This window comes from Bidens hawaiensis, unplaced genomic scaffold (assembly GCF_021521415.1).
Source record: "Bidens hawaiensis isolate Kalapana, Puna unplaced genomic scaffold, B.hawaiensis_p1.1 tig00042962_1, whole genome shotgun sequence".
Classification (NCBI taxonomy): domain Eukaryota; kingdom Viridiplantae; phylum Streptophyta; class Magnoliopsida; order Asterales; family Asteraceae; genus Bidens; species Bidens hawaiensis.
Window position 1 is genome coordinate 92,953 of NW_027497619.1, and position 23,343 is coordinate 116,295.

The 23,343-nt window shown below is 29.7% G+C and overlaps 2 protein-coding genes across 2 annotated transcripts in view; both read right to left on the reverse strand.

Moving 5' to 3' along the window:
• Nucleotides 1–324: 324 nt before the first annotated feature.
• Nucleotides 325–1,197, reverse strand: LOC143593979 (uncharacterized). The gene has a single exon (XM_077073420.1). It carries the CDS (start codon nt 1,195–1,197, stop codon nt 325–327), a length of 873 nt encoding a protein of 290 aa, XP_076929535.1.
• Nucleotides 1,198–2,293: 1,096 nt separating this feature from the next.
• Nucleotides 2,294–23,343, reverse strand: part of LOC143593980 (uncharacterized) — a 28,750-nt gene continuing 7,700 nt past the window's right edge. Inside the window, exons 9-20 of the mRNA XM_077073421.1 lie at nt 17,215–17,355; nt 17,016–17,075; nt 16,671–16,907; nt 13,950–14,019; nt 13,837–13,875; nt 12,838–12,945; nt 12,170–12,298; nt 11,802–12,059; nt 4,490–4,654; nt 4,217–4,394; nt 3,810–4,099; nt 2,294–2,901 (exon numbers count right to left, since the gene is read on the reverse strand). Of these exons, the coding sequence (XP_076929536.1) occupies nt 2,294–2,901; nt 3,810–4,099; nt 4,217–4,394; nt 4,490–4,654; nt 11,802–12,059; nt 12,170–12,298; nt 12,838–12,945; nt 13,837–13,875; nt 13,950–14,019; nt 16,671–16,907; nt 17,016–17,075; nt 17,215–17,355 (2,283 nt within the window). The remainder of the gene's footprint in view (nt 2,902–3,809; nt 4,100–4,216; nt 4,395–4,489; nt 4,655–11,801; nt 12,060–12,169; nt 12,299–12,837; nt 12,946–13,836; nt 13,876–13,949; nt 14,020–16,670; nt 16,908–17,015; nt 17,076–17,214; nt 17,356–23,343) is intronic.

Sequence of the window (23,343 nt, forward strand, 5' to 3'; positions counted from 1 at the left end):
CGATTTTTACAATAAGTACATCGATAAAAAATAACAACTTCATATATTATTAAACAGTTCCTTATAAACCACATTTGTAGTTTGATTTGTAACTTTTCCCTCATTGTCTAAGATAAGCATTTTAACTCCGGCTCTACTCTTCACTCTGTATAAAGCCACATATAACTGACCATGTGTAAACACCGGATGTCGAAGATATATTCCAACTCTTGCTAGGGATTGACCTTGACTTTTGTTAATTGTCATTGCAAAACAAACCGCTATAAGGAACTGTCTTCTTTTCAACTTGAATGGCAATTTTTTATCTGTAGGAGTTAGTGTACTTCAAGTTAAGTAAGTGCGATGACCAATATTTGTACCCGAAATGACCTTTACTTCGATAAAACGCCTACCACATTGAATAACCTGTAATCTTGTTCCATTGCATAAACCGTTTTTCTGACCAATATTCCTTAGCAACAATACTGGCACACCAACTTTTAGAACCAATTTATGATTAGGCATACCAGAAAGCTTCAAACCATTTAGAAAATCCGGTGAGTGCAAGGCTTGATCGAAACCAGGCCCAAAAGTATCAGAGTTGTCAATACTATCCGAACTTAGATATTCAACTTCTTCTCCCGGAATGAAAGTTAAAAATCTGTCATTAATATCTTGGACAACCTCGTTTAAGGGTGCAAGTATGGCCCTTTCTTGGAAATAAGAAATATCATTAAAATTATCCAATAATGCTGGATAAACAAAATCAATAAGTTCCGAAATTGGATCAGCAGAATCATCGATCAAAAGATCATCGGGTATTTCTATAACGGAATTACCATCATTGTTACCACCAAGTGTACCTTCACCAACTTCCAACAACCAATTTGCGAACTGGGAGGCCTCTTCATAATCGGATGGGTTACACCCGACGGTTAACCTCATGTTTTTGGTTAACTTAAGAACTTTACAATTGGACCACAGATGGGACGAACAAAGTGACGAATTAACAATATCACTACGTAATCCATTTTGTATTACGGGTAGTATTTGACGAAAGTCACCCCAAAAAACAACAACTTTCCCCCCAAATGGACGTCGAGAACTATCACGGTTAACACCTTTTAAAACATCTTTGAGACTCCAATCCAAAGCTTCAAATGCATGCTTATGTATCATAGGAGCCTCGTCCCAGATAATCAAATCAGTTTGCTTCATTAAGTTGCAAATATTTGAAATTTTTTGTTATTGAACAGGTAGAATCCTCAGTTAGATTTATAGGAATTAGAAATCTAGAGTGAGCGGTTCTACCTCCTTCAAGTAACAAAGATGCTATACCGCATGAGGCAACATTTAAAACGATTTTTGATTTCGATCGTATGGAAGCAGATAAAGTCTTCCATAAAAATGTTTTTCCCGTCCCTCCATAACCATAAACAAAGAAAACACCCCCATTATTTGCATCAACTGCTTCCATTATCTCGTTATACACATTGCGTTGCTCATCTGTTAACGAATTATAAAGTCGTTCAACTTACCCGTCATAAGATATGTATCGTACGCAAGTTCTTCGTTCATAAAACGATTTGTTGATGCAGAAATTGAATCATCATCAGGGAAAGGCATGGTGGGAAAACAACGCAGACTACAATTGTTTCGCAGCAAGAAGTTTAGAATTTCAAGTAAAGCGAGGTTCTTTAGTTGCGATTCTGAAAGTAACAAATCAGTAGGGAATAAAAAAATTGTTAAACAATTACGTTTTTATAAACATATTTGTTAATAGGTAAATAAATTTATAAAAAATAAAACAAAAATATTTGATACCTTTATTTTTCTGCTCTATTTGTTGTTTGTATAGAATGCCATCAATTAAATACTTCCAACTCTTTTCCCAAACATCATCCGGCCTAGATAAACTGTATGTGATTAACATTGTTGCAAATAAACTGCGTAAATAGTAACCACTTGCTGTATGACTTGCTTCTTCAATAGCTTCTATATACTCGTTGTCATCATCTAGAAGCCCTCTTTTATAACATGCATCTCTATACGTAGCACACACTTCACCATCAACCGTATGAATATCTTCAAAGCATTTAGGACCTCTAACCTTATTTAACAAAATTCTTAAAAAGTATGCTTCATTAAAGGCGGGCGGAACATGATGAATTCGACCGCTGGAAAAACCACGTTTACGAAGCTCCCAAACCCTTGCGTCTTGTTTCCAAACAAATTTTGTTGGAAACTCAGCGTACGTTAGGGTTTGTGCAAGATCATATTTCTGGTTACACTCCATCCAACCAGTGAATCTTGACTAACCAATAGTGGGTTTGTTTAAAACGTCTTCAACATCATCATCATCTGCAAACACAACTGTTTGTTGTCCGGGTAAATGAAACGGAAGTCGAGTAACTGAAGGAAATCTATAATGCACATCAAAAGCAAAAATTCTCCATGCCGCCTCACATGCAGATAGATATCTGCAATCATAAAACACCTTAACTTCGTCTACATTTTCATCTTGATTTGCACCATTGTTTTGTACAAGGGATATAGTAGCATGATCGGGACCTTTGTTAATGTACTTAAACAAATACTTTATTGAACCCTCTTGATTACACCATTCAACATTGATATGGGCTTGATATTTTTTTAACAATTTCTTGTTATAAGGAACAACATGTCTGTTTTCTAAATTTACCCCAAACTTGACAACAACATTACCCAAATCTCTTCTTCGATAAACAGGAAACCCATTAGAATCAACGGACGTCTCATTTAGAAGTTTCTTTGGGAAATTTTTTGAGCATGCGTTATCCACCATGCAATAGCATTTATGGTGAGTAACACCACATGGACCATGCATCATGTGGTCTCTTACAAGCAAATACAACTCCGGATCTTCATTCTTATCTGGAATTTCTGCTGAGATAAAGTTGTCTATATACTCCGGATTATGAATTTTGTGATCAGAATGCAAAAAAAGGCAAATGTGTGCATGGGGTAATCCACGTTTCTAAAATTCAATTGTGTACACACCTACATGATATAAGTAGTTGTGAATTAGATAACTTATTGAAAAAAAATATAATATATGTTAAAAATAAGTGTTTTGGTAGCTTAATTTTGATAATTATTATCAACAATAACTTAACAAACCAATGTTATCATGAACTACAAAAATAAAACATGCTTGCTTGAAGCTTCCCAAACAAAGCTTTATCCTTCAGATCTTTCATTAATGAATCATGCTTCATCTTAAATACCCGACATAATATATCGGGCCTGTCTTCGGACTTTCGATTTTTATTTCGTAAAAATCGTTTGATTTCCGGCCAATTTGGGTTGCATGTTATGGTTATAAAGAAATCGGGATAACAAAACCATCTACATATACTCATTGCATCAAAGTAATTCTGCATCATATACCGAGCACCTCCGGTAAATGAAGAAGGTAAAATAATACGTTGGCCGGCAGAAGAAACGTCAGATGTTCCAGCCGAATGTAGATTTCTTAGGTTTTCATAAGTTTCAGACCTAAGATTTTTTTGTTGTGTGCGTACATAATGCAACCTTTGATTCTCTATCATCGTGTACGAATCTACAAACAGCTGCTGAGTCAGTCTTCTGCCCTTTAAAATCAGTGGGCTGTCTGGCCTATCTTGAAATCTATACGCAAAAAATTCACGCATAGTGCACTTCTTGCGTTTGTTTTTTGTCGAACCTCGAATATCACGATGAAGTATGTCAATACTATAACCATCATCACCATATAGGAAAAAAAATAGGATACTGAAGAGGAACATATGACGGATGCAATTCACTAATACGTTTCAAAGATCCACTCTGAGTTGTGACAATAATATATCTTTTATCAACTGCATCACCAATATCACCAACGACTAATGCTGCAACTTTAGAAGTTGTTGGGAGGTTGTACGTCCTTGCGTCTCCTTTGCGTGTTCCAATTATTCTCAACTTTAAATCCAACTTTGGATTTTGTTGAAAACAATCCCTTGCAATCCGATAACTTTTAACCAACGGATTATGAGAATCCAACATGTCCTTGAGGAAATTAATAATTTGGTTGTCCAACACTTTATCAGTTGAATCTGTTTCCCTACATAAAAACATGGACAGGGCAAAAAATTAAATTACGTCAAATTAAAAAAAATAATATTTTTTATACAAATATGAATGTAATAATTAAAACAATTAAAAGAATTAAGTGACGTACCGAAATATGTCTCGTCTATTTGATATTTCATTTTCAGTATAGTAAATATATAGTTGAGAGAACCGTGGTTTGGTGTCAGGCATTGGAAGAAGACTTCCCAACGAATGATAATTCTCTCCACCAAGTCTAAAAGTATATGGAGCGCTTCCTCGATTAATAGAATTAGCAATCTTCCCACCTAGAGACGTAAAAGAAAACATGGAATTATATCGTCTATGTTTTGAAGAAAATACTTGCTGGTACTATCATGACCAAGGAACAAATTTATATAACTCATTGGTGGAGGCTTGATGTCCGGAAGTTGCACGTCACCGGTACTATAACAGAGTGAGTAACTTGTGACACTGTTGTTTGTTTTTCCTTTGTTGGTCTCTAAATCCCATAATAATGCATTGCAAACTCCACACATGACATTTTGATCTCCATGATCTAAATAATCTGTTGAAAAATGAATAAGACTTAAATAAAGAACAATTTTGATGAATTATATATATATTTTAACTATGAATAACGTAGTTGGAGATATCATTTGTTAGTTAACCATCACTTATAAATAAATAACTTCATAAGAAATCAATAGTTATGAATATATGGTTGAAATTATTTAATTTATAAATGGAAAACTTAATAATGGGTGAAATTATTTATTAATAATGTATAAAATTCTAAAGCACCGTATATCAATTCCATTAATAAAAAAATTATACAAAAACCAATAAACTATTCAGATCTTTCATTTACTTAACATATGTATATATATATTAATAGTTTCCCAAAATATTGAATAAGTTAATTAAATACGTCATGTTACATAATACTATGTCTTATTTAACATCTATATCTATATATACTATTAAAACAATAGAGTTTATGAACACATGACATTTTCTTATATGTCCAACCCTATTATTTCCATATATATCAACCACTTCTTTGATTTTCCTCCCTATTAAATAATTCAAAAAGAAATAAATTAATCAAAACCCATTTATGTTATTTATTGTGTTAAATTAATCAAAACCCATATATGCTATTTATTTTGGATGATTTGTATATGGATGTTTTTTGACTGATGGTTTCTTTTTATTTGGATCAGAAACTGCCTCGCAAAGTAACATATGAAGTTGATTTCGAAGACGACTATCATATATATGATGATTACGCAGGGATAATTATGATTATAAATATTGAAATGGCATAGATGCTCAAGACACTGATAATTAATATTTTTTACATATGAATATTGCTTTTTGAGTCCTTTTATAACACATATTTTTTCATAGATTGACCCAGTTCACCGATTATAAAAACAACCCATTTATTTATTTGTATATGTGTGTGTTTTTTAAAATATGACACGATTTGGTACTTTAAAAGAATATAATTTAGTATTTTTACTTTTATTTTTAAAGAAACAACTATCCAAATTAAATATAATATCTATTGACTTATTCTCTGTAGATAAATTTGAGATAATTACTTTCAAAACACATATCTAAATAGTGCTATTAGCTGTTTTGGTATTTGACCCATGAATGATAACAGGAAGGCTACACAGTTGGAAGGTCTGCCCCTTTTGAAATTTATAAATATTGAATATTTGACTTTTAGATCTAACTTTACATATGGTATTTTATAAAAATAATTTTCCTTTATAGTCTTTATTATATCAATGCACTATATAACTATACTATTAAAGCAATAAGCTTTAACTCCATATACCCCCTTTCTATTGATTGATTCTCATACTTTCCATGTATATCAATGTCTTCTCTAATTTTCAAGTGAATAAAATAAATCAATAATATATTAAAATAAGATTCATCAACGCTATTTAATTATTATATTTCCTCTTTCCTTTAATCTTTAATTTTTCATTTTGAATACTTAAATAATAATATAATAATGTAATACTTTAATATTACATTTAGCTAAAAGTGTAAATTTAGATTAATTAAATAACAACACAAAATATTCTAATTAATGTAATATTTTAAAATCGTAGCTATAGTTTGAATACGAAATATTCAAAATTTATTTTTGAAAATTTTATTATTTTCGGTTGATTTCATTCACCACATTTGTTATTTTTTGGTTGATTTCATTCACCACTTGTGTTAATTTTATAGATAATATATAATAAATAATTTAATTAATTATTTGTTATTTCATCAATAGAAGAGATCACAGATTTAATATAGAGATTACGAATAATATATATATATATATATATATATATATATATATATATAGAGAGAGAGAGAGAGAGAGAGAGAGAGATATACCGATTTAAAATATTATAATTCTGTTAAAATATTATATTATTTATATTATATTTGTCAAACTCGTAAGGAAATTAGGAAAAAGGATGACCCATTTTATTAAGGAAAGATTTAATTACGGATTTGTAAATTTGTAAATTTGATATTCCCCCCTTCCTATTTGAATTAATTATTGTCAAAATTATGGTCTAAATTTGAATGTAAATTTTATTTAATTAACAATCATTAAGTTTTACTATAATTACGTTAGTTGACCCATTGACCCATTGACCCACTGATTTAATTACAGTCATTTACTTTTATGAATTAAAATACAAATCCATTAACTTATTATTGTTTAACAATAACAATTGAGTTACAAATCCATTGTTGACCCATTCACCCATTCACTTCTTATTGTCAACATTGACTTAGAATTAAGATTTACTAATTAATAATTAAGTTACATATATATAACTAAATTAGTAAATTTTTATTTTCACACTTTATATGAATTACAATACATACCATATAGTTAGTAACTTACGTTTTTACATTATGTAACATTGCATTTTACAGAACTACCATTACATAAAATTCAAAAATTTGGATATATATTATTTGTATTTCGAATCTAATTATGTAAGATTGCATATTGTTTGAAAATCCATTAATTACGATATCAATTCTATTCCTTCTTACTATAATTTTTTTTGAAATTTTTTGAAATTTCCTAAATTTATGTTTCTAATCAATTACATTTATATCTTCCTTCTATAATTTTCTCTACCCTAATTCGTTTCGTATAAATATGTACATTTGATAGGCTAATTCTTACACCATCAAAGCTTCTTTAGTAAAAATGAGTAGCTTTTTGCCAAGGTTTTTAGTTTTTGTTGTTTATATATCTTCCATTTTCATATTTTATTTTCGAGGCTTAAAAGTGTTATTGTTATTTAATTTTAATTTTTTTGTGTTTTTGTTAAATTTTTCTAGCAAGATGGGGCCAACAAATATCACTATGTTGAACCAACTTGGTTTTCTTAACAGTGAGTGTATCCTAAAGGTCCGTATTTTGAAACTTTGGCGGCTGAAGGACAACTCAAAGCCCGGGCAAGATTGGTCCATCGAAATGATTGTTTAAGACGAAATGGTATTGTTAACACATTCATTAATTTACTATATTATTCATACAACTTTTTACTAATTTTAATAATAATTTGCAGGGCAACAGAATGCAAGCCTATGTAAGGAAGCCTTGCATTCCTAAACTGATTTAGGTGCTATTTACAATTATTCTCTTAGATATGGTTGATTTAGGTGGTCATTAGAATTATTGTCTTACATATTCCGGTTAAATCCACTGTTAGTTCTTACTAAACCAAAATATGTGTTTTTAATTTAGTATATATAAATTATAAAATTATTATGTAACATTAATTTAGTTTTTATTCATTTCATCTTCTGGTGGTCCAAGATTGTGAATTAGCAAATTGTCTCAAATGAGTGTGGATGTTATTGAAAATTTCTACTAATTGTAAACATGTTTTGATTGTTAATATGCGTGGATGTTATAGAAAATATCTATCAATTTTAAACATGTTTGTCATTATTTTTTTAATATGCTTTTTACATAAAACCTTTTCCAGCTTTATTACAGAATTACTTTATAAAATACAAATTAATGACTTCAATTGATATTTAAATTTCAAATGAAGATAGTCATTTGACTTTTCTTTAAAAACTTACTTAAAATACAAGTCTTTGTTTCTTAAATTTTGCTTAATAATCATGACATAATTAATCAAGATTAAGTACGTATAAAATTAAAGTATTTTTGATGCCTAAAATTTGTTCCAGCATTATTACCGAATTCCAGCATTAATGATTTTAAATACATAGCTTGACCCAAATATAAGTATTATCTTTGTTGCTTAATTTATACTTAACTAATAAATAATTAATATTCATAACATATATATTTCCAATTAAATACGGAATTTTACTAATTACGTACTAACAAACTTTTAAAGCCTTCCATATTCTTCAATGTCAACAAACTTTCCATTGTTTATATTTGATCATTTTTAATTACGTATAAATGTTAAAATTAATGTCTAAAAATAAACCCCCCCCAAATTAATACTTTCAATTTTCTATTCGAAATTCAAATTAGAATCATTATTATAACTTACTTTTAATTTTAATATTACTGAAAATATAGTAAGCGTTGCTTAAATACGGAATTTTAGATAAATCATTTCGAATTTATATTTAAATTTCAAATTCTAAATAGTCATTATAATTGCTTAATTTATGGTTAATAGTCATAACATATTTAAACCCGATTAAATACGGAATTTTATAAATTAAATACAAGCTTTTAAAACTTTTCATAGTCTTCAATCTCAACAAACCTTCCATTCTTTTATATTTGACCATTTTTATTATGCCTAAATGTAAAAAATAATGTCTAAACTAAACCCCCGATTATAATGCTTCAAAAATCAAAAACCTTTCCATAATTTTTTGAAGTTGACTAATTAACCATTTTTTTATATTTCATTATTATTTTGAAAAAGGTTGTTTTAATTTTAAAAGAATATCAAATTTGTTCGGTATGAATTCGTGTCATCACAAGTTATTTTTAAGATATACTATTTTTTTAACTAAAAAGACATATTCATTTTTCATATATAAATCATTTCGTAACCAAATTTGACAAAATATGAGTATTCAAATTAAACCGAAACTGACACACGTTAATATTCAAATTTAATATTCATATTTAGAAAAAAACTGACATCGTAATTAATTCTATCACATCCTTACAAAGTTTATCTAAATCATCCATAAATAAAAACCGTGTAATAATTTTGTCAAACAACTTCTATTAAAGCGTATGACATGATTACTATCTCTATATAGTTCTTATCATAAAATTCATTCATTCATTCATTCCAAGGATGTATATAAAGATTTATGATTTGTTTATAAGCTTGTGAATTGTATTTGTACATTTATTTCTCTTATTAACAATATACTGAATTTGATTTGTGGTAATTTTAGTTTTCTTCTTTGCAAGTATAAAAATTACAATACATTTCTTTCTATTTTGATGATTGTTTAATAAACAAGACTTTATTACTTCATATATCATGATGTAGTATTTATTGATATATCTTTTTGGCCTCATGGTTTAAGTTAGAAAGATGTTATAAGTTGACAATTTACTTTGTATGTTATTTTGTTTTACTAAAAACAACATTGTAATACCTTCTAATGAATGTAAAATTATTTGTTCTTATAAATATTACACTATCAATTTTTTATTATTATTATTATTATCAGCATCATCATCATCATCAATGTCGCTATATATATTTATATACAATTTTCACGTGTATGATACACATGTTACTAGCCATTGAAAGATATTGAAATTGTTTATTATTGTTTGAGTCTTCGTCTCCAATTCTTCCAACGTTATAGAAAGACATTATTTAATATGTGACAACATTTTTTTTCTAAAAATCATTTTTATACACATAAAATGTATATAATACCGGTATGAATGTTTTGTTTTAAAATAAATCAAACACCAAGGTTTGTTTGCAAATTATAATTTATAATTAATAGTATATAAATATATCAAAAACTTATTATAAAAGTCATAAATAAAGCAAATGATCCAAAGAAGGGGGTATTTTCTTTGTGTACGGTTATGGAGGGATGGGGAAAACTTTTTATTTGGAAGACATTATCGGTTTCCATAAGATCTAAAGCTAAAATAGTTTTAAACGCTACCTCCAGCGGTATATCTTTGTTACTTGAGAGAGGTAGAACCGCTCACTCTAAATTTTTAACTCATATAAATCTAACTACGGATTCTACATGTTCAATAACAAGGAATCCAGATATTTGCAACATAATGAGTAAAACGGATCTGATTATTTGGGACAAGGTTCCTATGATATATAAACATGCTTTTGAAGCCTTGGATAGGACTTTAAAAGATGTTTTAAAAAGTGGTAACCGTAACACTTATGAACATCCATTTATGGGGAAAGTTATTGTTTTTGGAGGTGATATTAGACAAATCCTACCAGTAGTACAAAACGAGTCACGTAGTGACATTGTTAATGCTTCACTTAGTTCATCCCACATTTGGTCCAAATGCAATCAGGCATTAGATTTGGAAGAGAGCAGTAGATTTTGTCGAATGGTTGTTGGAGCTTGGTGAAGGAAAACTTGGCAGTGACAATGACGGTAACGCCATTATAGATATACCAGATGATATTTTGATTAGTGATTCATCCGATTATTATTGTAAAATTTTAATGATATTTCATCTTTTCAATAAAGGGTCATACTTGCACCTTTAAATGAGGTTGTCCAAGACATTAATGACAGATTTTTGTCTTTGTTTCCTGGAGAAGAAGTTGAAAATCTTAGTTCTGATAGTATAGAAAAGTCTGATGGCGTTGGTCCTGGTTTCGATCCAGCATTACACTAACCGAATTTTTTAAATGGTTTAAATATGCCTGGTATGTCTAATTATATATTGGTTCTAAAAGTTGGTGTGCCAATAATATTACTAAGGAATATAGATAAGAAGAACGGTTTATGCAACGAAACCAGATTACAAGTAATTAACTTGGGGAGACGTTTTATCGAAGTAAAGGTTATTTCAGGTACTAACATTGGGTTTCGCACTTATATAACTCGTAGTGGTCTAACTCTTTTAAATAAGAAACTGTCATTCAAATTGAAACAAAGACAGTTTCCTGTTGCGATTTGTTTTACAATGACCATTAATAAAAGTCAAGGCCAATCACTAGCAAGAGTTGGCATATACCTGCGAGAACCGGTTTTTACACATGGTCAACTATATGTGGCTTTATCACGAGTGAAGAGTAGAGACGGTGTTAAAATGCTTATATTAAATAAGGAAGATAAATTACAAATAAAACTACAAATGTGGTTTATAAGGAACTATTTACTAATTTGTAATTGTAAAATGGATGTTATTTTAGTTGAATGTTATGTTTTTACATTATTTATATTTCACTTGATACTAGAAAAGTGTGTATGTTACATTATTTATATTTTTCCGCCCGTGGCGTCCACGGGTCAATAACCTAGTATGTATATATATATATATATTAATAGTTTCCAAATATATTATGTTAAAAAAGTAGGGTTTAAGAGAATCATAAAGAAAAAAATAGAACACGAATACATATAATTCAATGAAATATGTTAAAAAGGATAAATCATAAATATAGTAGCTAACAAAACCAAATGTAACTGAATTCACGTACCTGAAGATATCGATTTGTAAGGATTAATAGACTCGTTTTCAACGTTAAACGTATCAAATTGATCTAAGTTTGGCATGCGTATGGGATGCTCAACATTAAAGCTTCTGTGAGATGCGCGATGCGTTGATGAGGATTGACCATACAACATTGTAGATGAGGAAGAACATCCAGGCCTTGATATATTAGATGAAGAAGTAAAATGCTGGTTGGTAATATTAGACAGTGTTGTCAAATGATAAGTAGATGTCACATTCACACCTAAAATATAAAATTGGTTGTTAATAAACAAAAAACATACAACATCATATATAAATATTTAAATATATAAATAAGATGTGTTAAAAAAACATTATTTGTAGTTGTGTTACCTGGTGACATAAACTGTTGTTGTGGATTTGTAGTTTGAGGACTAATAACGTTGAGTCTTCGGTTTATAAACAATCTCTGATTTATTTGGTTTTCCATTAAGCAATCTTTTAATGTGTTTGTTGGTGAAACTACATAATTATTAATAATTACAATGTCAGTTAAAAAAATAAAGAAAAAATAATATAGATAAAACAAATAACAAATCAGATAGTAATTATAAAAATACATATTAACTAACCTATGGAACTTTCACCGGTACTGTTAAATGTAATAAAGGATGCGATGTTTGATGTTGTTGGCCCATTGGTGAAGTATTGGAATTAGTTGATTGAATGATTGTATTCAATCTACTACCACAATTAACTACAAACACAATTATTCAACATTATTAAATTAATTTAGTGGTTTATAAGAAAAATATTAGAAACCAAACTTTACCGGTTTATGTGTTGTTTATATTGTGGTTGAATATTTTATTTCTCCTTCCGTCAAGAACCATCTTTCTATGTCTTCGATTATCCTTGGCAATTGATTCTTTGGTATTTATCGTGACAACTATTACATATGAAAATTAAAATTCGTTAATTAAAAGCACGGATATAAAAAATATATGTAGTGAATACATATTTCAAATATATGGAAAAAATAAATAAATCTAAATAATTACCTGTGTTACTTGAGCTTGTGGAGATATAACCTTCATTAGTTGTTGGGGCGTGATTTTCTTCTCCATTGTAGAATTGCGTAACATTAGATGATGTCAATGGATGAGACGCTAAATAGTTTTTGTCATTAGAATAACATCATGAATAGAATATAATAAACCATAAATACTTCGAAAAAAATTAGTGTGTATACTAAAACTTTGTTATATTTACTGAAATACGTTAATCTCATATTAAGTAATACGTAAATGTAATTAGTTTTGTTTGTGTTTGTTGCACATATCAAAAACATAATATTAAACATACATATTTAAAACACAAGTAAATATTGATTCGTTTTCCTTTTTTAAATTGTAGTAACCATAGTTGATTCTGTACAAAGGAAGGACCGAGAATTTTGTTAATAATGACATTTATTCTCCCAAAAATATTTGATAATAAATAACCAAAATCTAATTACCATAATTTTTTGACTATTTGAACGAAAAACTTAAATCAAATTACATTTAATGATGAATTTGGTACAAATTAATATAGCATAAAATACACATCTATAATTATGTCACGTATACAAGGTTTCAATTAATATTGTTTTTTAACACAAGAATATTTTTTGTTATACGTATTATTATTGATTTCAAGTCAAAGTTTTAATGTAGATACATGTTTTTATCATTAATACTCTTGTGTTATGCTAAAAATCACGACAGATATATGTAAAATTTATAACATATTTGATATGTTATAATTAAAACATATATAAAATAGATATAAAATTGGAAATAAAATTAATAAAACGATATTATTATATGTACCTTTTATGTGAAATATGATACTTTATATTAGTTTTAGTAATGAAGTCAATTGCGTTGTAAAATACACGACGAATAGCAAAAATGTTAAATTCCGTATATCTCATAAAATTTAAGATCTAATAAAAAAAGACGGTCAAAAAATATAAACATTTAAAATCAGTTAATGAATTATAAAAAAATTATTACCGTTTGATATGATACGCAATGGTTGTCTAAACGATGACACTGCACGTTTTTCAAACAAAATTAATATTATTAAAACATAGTATTTAGAGAGTAACCTTAAATAACTCACTAACCATTTGTATTATTCCTCTTATTGGAAGATGAAGATTGAGAATCAGTGCGTCTTTTGGATCTTGAAGACATCTAAATAAAAAATTAAGAAAATACGATTAACATGTGAAATTTAGAAATCTTATATGATGTAGATAACAATAATTACAAAGACTATTATATAATTCTAGCGATTATGTAAAGTAGCTTTTGTTACAAACAAATCTTACATACCTTCAAACTTATAATACTATTCAACTTAAAATGTTATCATAAATTTCGAATGAATGAATGGCCGAGTTAATAACCGAGCAGGTATTAGGAGTGCATATTTTTGAGTGACATATTTTATGAGCTCAAGTATTTAATATATAGACTTGAAGTTTAGACGTGACTGTTTATGGTAACCGTATTTTAAAGTAAGACCAAGTTTATATGGTAAGAATAAATTATGTTCTTTATATATAAATATAAAATAGTTGAATAAGTTATGAAAAGTGTATTTGTTTTTTGTTTTTAGCCGTAAATTAAGTTGCCGTATTTGAAACAATGATTATGATTGTGTAATTTTTGTGACCAAATAAATATACTTCACCCCGATTTGACTTTTATATAATATATAATATTGAGTCGGTTATAAAATTAATGTTGAACTATATTTAGTACCAATTAAAGGATGGACCGAGAATTTTGTTAATAATGACATTTATTGTCCAAAAAATATTTGATAATAAATAACCAAAAACTAATTACCATAATCTTTAATGAACATTTGAACGAAAAACTTAAATCAAATTATATTTATTGATGAATTTGATACAATTTTAACTAATTAGATGTGAAAGCTAAAAAATTGATAATAATTTACATTTATTGATGAATTTATTCGTATTATAAGGGATATAAAGTTAAAAACTATATCAAACACTGAAAATAAAACATTACTTAAAATTTATATTGAAAATTATCTAACAATTCTATACAACAAATTCCATATGTGAAAATATAAATTTAATATTAAGTTCTAAAATATACATTATTGACTAAATAAAGACTAAACGATAACTAACTATTTAATTTAAAAATGGAGAACTTAAATATGGTTGAAATTATTTATTAACAATGTATAAAAGTCTAAAGCAACGTATATCAATTCCATTAATAACAAAATTATACAGAAAGCAATAAAGTATTCACATCTTTTATTTACTTAAACATATGTATGTATATGTTAATACTTTCCAAAAATATTGAATAAGTTAATTACACACGTTCGTGTTACATAATACTATGTCTTATTTAACATTAGTACTGCCCTAGTTAGTTATGTATAATTTAATTTAGTTTATATGTAGACAATAATTATAATTATAAGAGAATATTAAAGTAAGGTAAACAAAATGATAAAAATAATAATTGTCGGTAGTTTATTTTTGAAATAATAATTATATGTATAACTGTATATTTATTTTTGAAATATAATTGTCGGTAGTTTATTTTTAACATAAATATAATTGTAGGTATTGTTATATGGTTGTTTACGGTTTACAGTAACAACGTATTAAAAGGATATCTAAAATTGATAACTATTAACATTAATTTGTAGTTTTATAATGTTCGGTTTCACTTACAGAAAGTCAGTCGTGAAACAACACAGGTTTTTGTTAGTTTCATAAATCTAATGTTAATACGTTTTAAAAACACATAAAGAGATAAATATGGTAAACGTAATTCTCATTTCCGTAATGTTTTTTTGTAACATAAAACTAAGTATTTTAAAAAATTTTTGGGTTTTATTAAACGTGCTTGTTAGATAATTATTAATGGATTTCATAAGAAAGTCTAAAATAGTAGTTAATGGTAGACAGTTAAATTTAGTTGATGATTTATGGTAATAGGTATATAATTCGTTTTAACTTTTGATAGCTACATTATATTTAAAAATTATAAATTGCATGTTCAAGAGTTAAATTTGTATATAAAATAAGTTTAGGAAGTATAGTTTATGTAAATAAATGAAAAGATGATTGTTTAAATCAATACATTTATTGATCAATATGGTCAACTTTTAATTAATTAGATCTAACACATTAAAAAAATCTAATAATATACATTTATTGATGAATTTATTTCTATTTTAAGTGATTGTTAATATTAAATTTTATGTAATTATGAAAATAAATAAGATGTTTATATTTGTTCATTATCTAATAATTTAACACAACAAAGATATGAAACTATAAATACGTATATTAATTTTTAAAAATATACGTATAGAGTAAATAAATATTATTAATGATGAAGTGTGAACTAACATATAGCAATGATTATTATTGTTTTAAAGTCTAAACTACCATATAGAAATGATGAAGATTCCACAAGTGAAAGAAGAATCACACTGATGAAGATTTTATAATTCAAAGTGGTATAAAATAAAAATGTTCTTTGTAAACAAATAATATAGAAAATAAAAAACTTATTGATCTGAATTTTTAACATAGTAATATAGATAATAGATGATACAAATATAAAAGAACACATAACATAAGGAAAACACAACTTCATTGATATCTATATAAAAATCAAGCAACATAAATAAAACTCAAATCACAATGTCAAACAAAGAACAATAAAACCAAACACATCCATAGTCAAACAATTAAAAAAGACAAACAATGCATGCAAGAAACTGCATTTATTAATAACTTGCGCCTTTGTCCATTTTATATGTTGTTCATTTGAACGATATCCCCGTCAGCAACAGTTGCATCAACAGTTGGTTGTTCGTCAACCTTCGTCTTGGTTGCAGACATACCAGTGTCATCCTGACCATCATAAGTGTCATCCAACTTTCGCTTGAGCTTTACATCAATCATTGGTAAAGAAATATCATTCCCATCAAGCGATGAAACACGATCAGGAATTACATCTTTAGAATTTGAAATAGGAGTCAAGTGGTTGGATGAAGGCATCAACAACTCCTACGAATCAGTTTATCATTCATGATTTTAGTATAAACATATAGATTTATAAAATTATTATATTAAGAGAAACGGATTAATAATCCAGAATTATGTTAAAGGTGTTACCTTTTCGGTTGATTTCATGCCAGAGGTTGATCCAACTGTTAAAGACTGATTGTCATTAGGCTGCACATGAAGTTAAATTTAATTATATTATAAATGAAATAAATACACAATTTGGTTATGTACATTTGAGTAATTTTAAAAACGGAAATAGTAATCATACCTAACCATGAGCAAGCTGTTTATCAAGATCATTAAGAACGTCCTCGTCATCTGTTAACTTGCTGACACCGTAAACGTCATACGAGTTTCTGATATTGTAGTCACTAACCTCAACAATGAAAGCAAACTTTTTCTCTAATATAATATTGAGTTCTTCCGGAAATGTGTGCATCAGATCAAGCTGCAACATAACAATTAAGGAAATGATTGTAACTAAACATAATCAAAAATCATTTAAGGGATTTCAAAACTATAACAACAGAAAAGTCTAACGATTTGAAAATCAGGTTCAATCGGATAGAAGTAGTTTGCGTTTTATTTTATGTATATAAGATATTAGAAAACTGATGTTTATAAAAAATGAAACAAAAAAACAATATAATAAACACAATACTAATATATTGAAATCAACAGTGTACAAAAGTGGAGTCTTGACAAATAATGGATGATATAACAAAATATAAATTGACTTATTATCTAAGAAAGTCATACCTCAACATCACTGGTAAAAATTCATCAGTAGTCTTATTGAACAACTGTCTAGCATCACGATCTGTAACACCCCGTAACCGCAGCGGAAACGTAAACGGGATGCAACAGACACGTCTGATATCAACAGCATTGCTTATAAAGAAAACACCATTACATTAATTTACATCATATTACATTGTTCCGAGTTTAGTTACCGTCTAGGCGTTAACACATAAGTTTTACCAACAGTACATTAACATATTTAATACAAAAAGATCATAAAGCTTCCACAAAAAGCACGCATCGTCAAGCATGTAGCACTTATTCCAGTTTGGGAGTACCTAGAAAGTATGTAAAGAAAACGGGTCAACAACGAATAGTTGGTGAGTTTCACTAATTTAAACAACAGTGACAAATCATTATAATAATCACATATTAGCGATGTAATTATGCTGAGCCCACAAGTGAAACATCTGACTATCCACATACAACCCCGTGGCATACTCCACCCACGAACCTGCCCCAAACCGCTATGCCTAACATTACATAGCAAAATATATATAACAATAAAATAGACACGTGCAACTGGCTGGGAAACATCAGCAAATCCATGCCGGACCAGTTGGGTTTGTCAGACCAATAGTACTATTCACACTCTACCGGCTTTCAGTTAATCACTCGTGTTGCGGGGCCTTACAATGTTAGCAACTCAGACAATTACCATCTTAGTACATTTCCGTACGATTCCCGTACAATAAAACATATATAAATACACGCAATTCCATGCGTTCAGTATATACTTAAACATTTCAGTAATAACATGCTTTCCGCCCCGGGAAAATATTTAAAAACAGTTCAGTAAAAAGGGGCTCGTGAAACTCACCTCGTTAGTTTAGTGTTTAGTTCACTAAAAGTTTCAATTTAGACCCGAGGTCAGCTGCCTTCACACGCCCTAAACGCGTAAGATCAGTTAGTTTCCGTTATCGACTAGAAAGTCGATTTATGCTAATCGCTTTCACCCAACTAGCCGTTTCGTTTATTATATTTGTGTCGGTCGCTTTCACCAACCGAACGTTTCGTTTAATTGTTGGACGACGCGTTGGTGATAAGTTTTTATAAAAAATATTATGCGCTTGGATAAATATTATGAATACAACTCTTATTGATGTCAGTTTCCCTTAGACATAACCGATTAATTTGGTTAGGTAATAAATATATATTCAAACTATATACTTATTTCAAAGTAATATTTCTTTAAGTTATGATTGTAAAACTTAAGATATTTATACGCTTGTTCAAAAACTCTGAACCGGCTTTATTTACCGTCTCAGTCGTATAACTCGTAAAAATAATAATTTGTTTACCGTCTCTGTGACCGTTTTTGACACAGAGTGTCGCTATTACAAATAATATTTATTACTTGTCGTTTTATATATATATATATATATATATATATATATATATATATATATATATATATATATATAAAAACTTCGTTTTATACAAGCATCATATTTTATGTTTTGTAGAAATATATAAAGGTTTTTTTTTAAAATAATAATGTAGAAAGCTCCATTTTTGTGTATTTAAAATTTATGAATTACATTTTATATGGTTTAAACACGTATATATTTATATTTAAACCAAACATTTTCTAACAAAAGTATTCTTTCATTTATGAAATCATAAAACTATATTTTCATACCCGACTTTATATTTTTTTCCCCCAGAATGTGTATGTTCCACTAAAAAAAAATTATCGATATCTCTATATTCTTCGCTAACCGAGTTATTGAAGTAAAAATCACGTTTTACTCGTTTATTCCCACTTTTTATAACTATATTTTTATCTAAGAAATATATATATATATTTCCAACAAATCCCGTATCTAGACATAATATACATTTTAAAACCCAAGTTCAACTCATAAAACTCATAACAAGTGTACCCTCTTCAATTTTATGTCTAGACATACTAACACTTTTACACCAAGTTTCAACCATAAAGTCACTTTTAAGTCATGCTTAGTACTCCATTTTATATCTCTAATACTTTTTAAACATGTTAACATATTGGCGGTGAAGATGATTATTTTAGGTGAAAGCTTAGCATAACCCATAAAATAAGTTTTAAGAAAGGTGTAGCTCACTTAGTTTTAGGATTAGGGTAGAGAAAGGCTAGAGGATCTTGAGCTTGTTTCTCCACATGAAGCTCGTTTAACTTTTTGGAAGAGATTTCCTACACCATTTTATTCTTAAGATAGGGCGAGAGTGTAGAGGGATTCTAGAAACAGGAAAGGTGATGGCTTGTGGTGGTTAACGGAGAGAAAACGTTTTTAAAGAGAGGGAATTTGGTGGCGGTTGATGATGGTGGTGTGTTGCGGTGACGTCATGGAGTAGTTTAATGGTGGTGGGGGTTTATGCCATGAGGGAGGGTGGTGGGATGGACCAGTTTTGATAACAATTAAAAGAGGGAGATTGTTTGTATGTATATGTAAACCGAGAGAGTTGAGTTACGGGGATGCAACCAGCGCAAAGAAAGAGTGTAAGAAAGAGTGTAAGGAAGAGTGGTTTGAAGAGTTGTGGTGTTTACTTGAAGTTTTGTGTAGATTATAAGGAACAAAAAGTATGGTCCTTCAACTAAATAAATCATGCGTGTATATATGTGGAGTTTGACTATAATATTGGTTGAGAGAAAATGGAGTTTGGTTGGTGTGCATGATCCACTGATGGAGAGGTTTGTCAAGATATTTGTTTGTTTGTTGAATAATGGATATGGAGTATGGTGTAAAGATTAAGGGTGATTGATTGAAAGACTTGAAACAAATGGATAGTTGGTTTTTCTCATTAGGAGCATGGTGGGGAAAGATGAGTATTGACTTTTGCACCCTATGCCATATTTGTGAAGATATTTTTGATGATGGAAGTTTGATAACTATTTCTTTGAAATTATGACCACACTCACGTGCATGTTCTATAAACTTCTTGATATTATTATTATTATTATTATTATTATTATTATTATTATTATTATTTTGTTTAAGAAGATTGACATGCATGGATGTGGTAGATTTGATGTATTTATTTTAATATACAATGAATATGGATAATTATATTCACAACTCATGAAATGTGGGTATAAATACTGTAAACTGGTTAATAATAAGCGGAATGTTGGGTTGCGTTAAGTGGTATTACTTGATTATTTGATTTTGGTTAGTAGCATGCTAGCTACATGATGGTACGTAATAATTTATTTTTGGGTTACTTTTATGTTTAGAGTATGTGTATTTAAACGAGATCACATCTACTTAGTGCATAACATTGTGTGCTCATATATATGTATCCAACGTGTGTCATCAATGTTTGTATACATTTGTGTTGGTGATATCTAATGATATTGGTTTGTTATTATATTAATAATAATAAACGCTCATGGAATTTATTTCGTCTTCGTTTGTAATGTTCTACAAAATATATCTGTGTAACATAAAATCAAACCTTATAGATTCGTTAAATATATATATCCGAGTTGTCTAAAAATAATAATAATATCACCAAGTTCGTGTTCAACGAAACTAATCCAAAATTTTGAGTAATAAAAATAAATTACTTATATGCAATGTATCGTGCATATGTGGGCCTATGCTATACTTGTCGTTATTAAACTTAATAAAATTTAATCATGTGGGAATTAACGTTAATATATCATGATTAAGCTTCGTACGGAAAATGTCATATTTAGAGGAGTGTCACATTCTCCCACTGTTATTAGAATTTCGTCCAGAAATTCAGTTTAGTTTAAGTTTTAGTTTTTTTTTTTAAATGACTTATAAGAATGATCTTTTGGGGTATTGGTTAATGAAAATGAGTAAAGTAATCTATATGCCTATGAAAAAATGAATTGCGTGATTTGAGTGTTTATATGCAAGACACAGAGGTCGGTCTTGCAATAAATACGTGATTTGAATTCCTAATAAATACGTTTAAATGATTGCAATTACTAGATCACAGAAATGTTTAAGATTTAAAACATGCATCACATGCATAATGCAAGTGCTTTCTTTATTCCTTTTATGTCGAGGAAATGCCATTGAAAGGTGGCAATGTAGAAAGAATTAATGTTTTATGCTCTTCTTTACTTTTTGAGTAAATCAAAATATCGTCAATAAACACGATGACGAATTTGTCGAGGTAGGGTTTACAGACTCGATTCATGAGGTCCATGAACACTGCCGGCGCATTTGTTAGCCCGAAAGGCATAACTAAGAACTCGTAATGGCCATAGCGAGTCCGGAATGCGGTTTTTGGGATATCTTCTTCCTGAATTCTAACCTGATGGTATCCCGATCTAAGATCGATTTTTGAGAAATAGCTCGCACCTTGCAGCTGGTCAAACAGATCATCAATTCGGGGAAGAGGGTACCTATTTTTGATTGTTAACTTGTTCAGTTCCCTGTAATCAATGCACATTCTAAGGCTCCCGTCCTTCTTTTTCACAAATAATACAGGTGCACCCCACGGGGAATGACTAGGACGTATAAATCCTTTATCCATCAATTCTTGCAACTGATTGGATAATTCTTGCATCTCGGACGGTGCAAGTCGGTAGGGTGCTTTGGCAACAGGGCAAGCTTGAGGTATTAAATCGATTCTGAATTCGACCTGTCGGGTTGGCGGTAATCCAGGAAGTTCTTCTGGGAAAACTTGTGGAAATTCGCGTACCACCGGGATATCATCCTCCCGTTTTTCCTCAGAATCTGTGGCCGTCAAGCTCGCTAGATATGCCACGCATCCCTGGCGTATATATTTTAACACCTTGAGGTGGGATATAAATGGTATCATTGTGCCCGACTTCTCTCCTTGCACTAACACCTCTTCGTCATCCGACACCCGGATCTTGACGATTTTCTTTTCATAGTTTATTTCTACTTTGTTACGTGCTAACCAATCCATTCCTACTATCACGTCAAAACTACCTAATTCTACCGGTAATAAGTCAATCAGGAAGGATTGATCGTTCAGAATAAAAGGGCAATTCCGAACTATCTGATTAACTATCATGGTTTTACCGTTAGCGACTTCTACGGTATAAGGTTCTATGGTTTCACTAATCGGAAGGTTTGCTATCGATAGGAACTTAACGGAGACAAAACTTCTATCGGCGCCAGTATCAAATAATACAGAAGCGTAATGATCAGAGACGAGGAATGTACCTGTCACTACGCTGGGGTCCTGGCGTGCTTCGTTCGCCCCCATCACAAATGCTCGGCCTCTCGCCGGATTGGACGACGATGCCTGACCCACGGTTTGCCTCCCATTCCCTCCCTGGTTCAGTTTCGGACAGTACCTCTTGAAATGATCTGTGCTGCCGCATTCAAAGCAAGCACGGCTGGTGGTCATCATTTGGTTTCCTTGTGGGTATTGTTGTCGGGCTGGTTGGGTCCTAAATGGCTGCGCACGGATAGGTTGCGGTTGTCGATTCAGATTGTTCAGGTTTGTCCTACAACTCGGTGCGTAGTGCCCAATCCTGCCACACCGGTGGCACACTACCTCCTTGCACACGCCACCATGCTGGTAACCGCATTTTCCACACTTAGGGAACGTCCCTTTCTGTGATTCCTGCCTTCCACCTGAACTAGTCATGGCGTAGTTCTGGGCAGCGGGCCTAGCACGTTTATTTTGCTGCTTCTCCTGG

Excerpts from the sequence above, each read along its gene's own strand:
- LOC143593979 (XM_077073420.1), bottom strand. The coding sequence starts at position 1,197 with ATGAAGCAAACTGATTTGATTATCTGGGACGAGGCTCCTATGATACAT.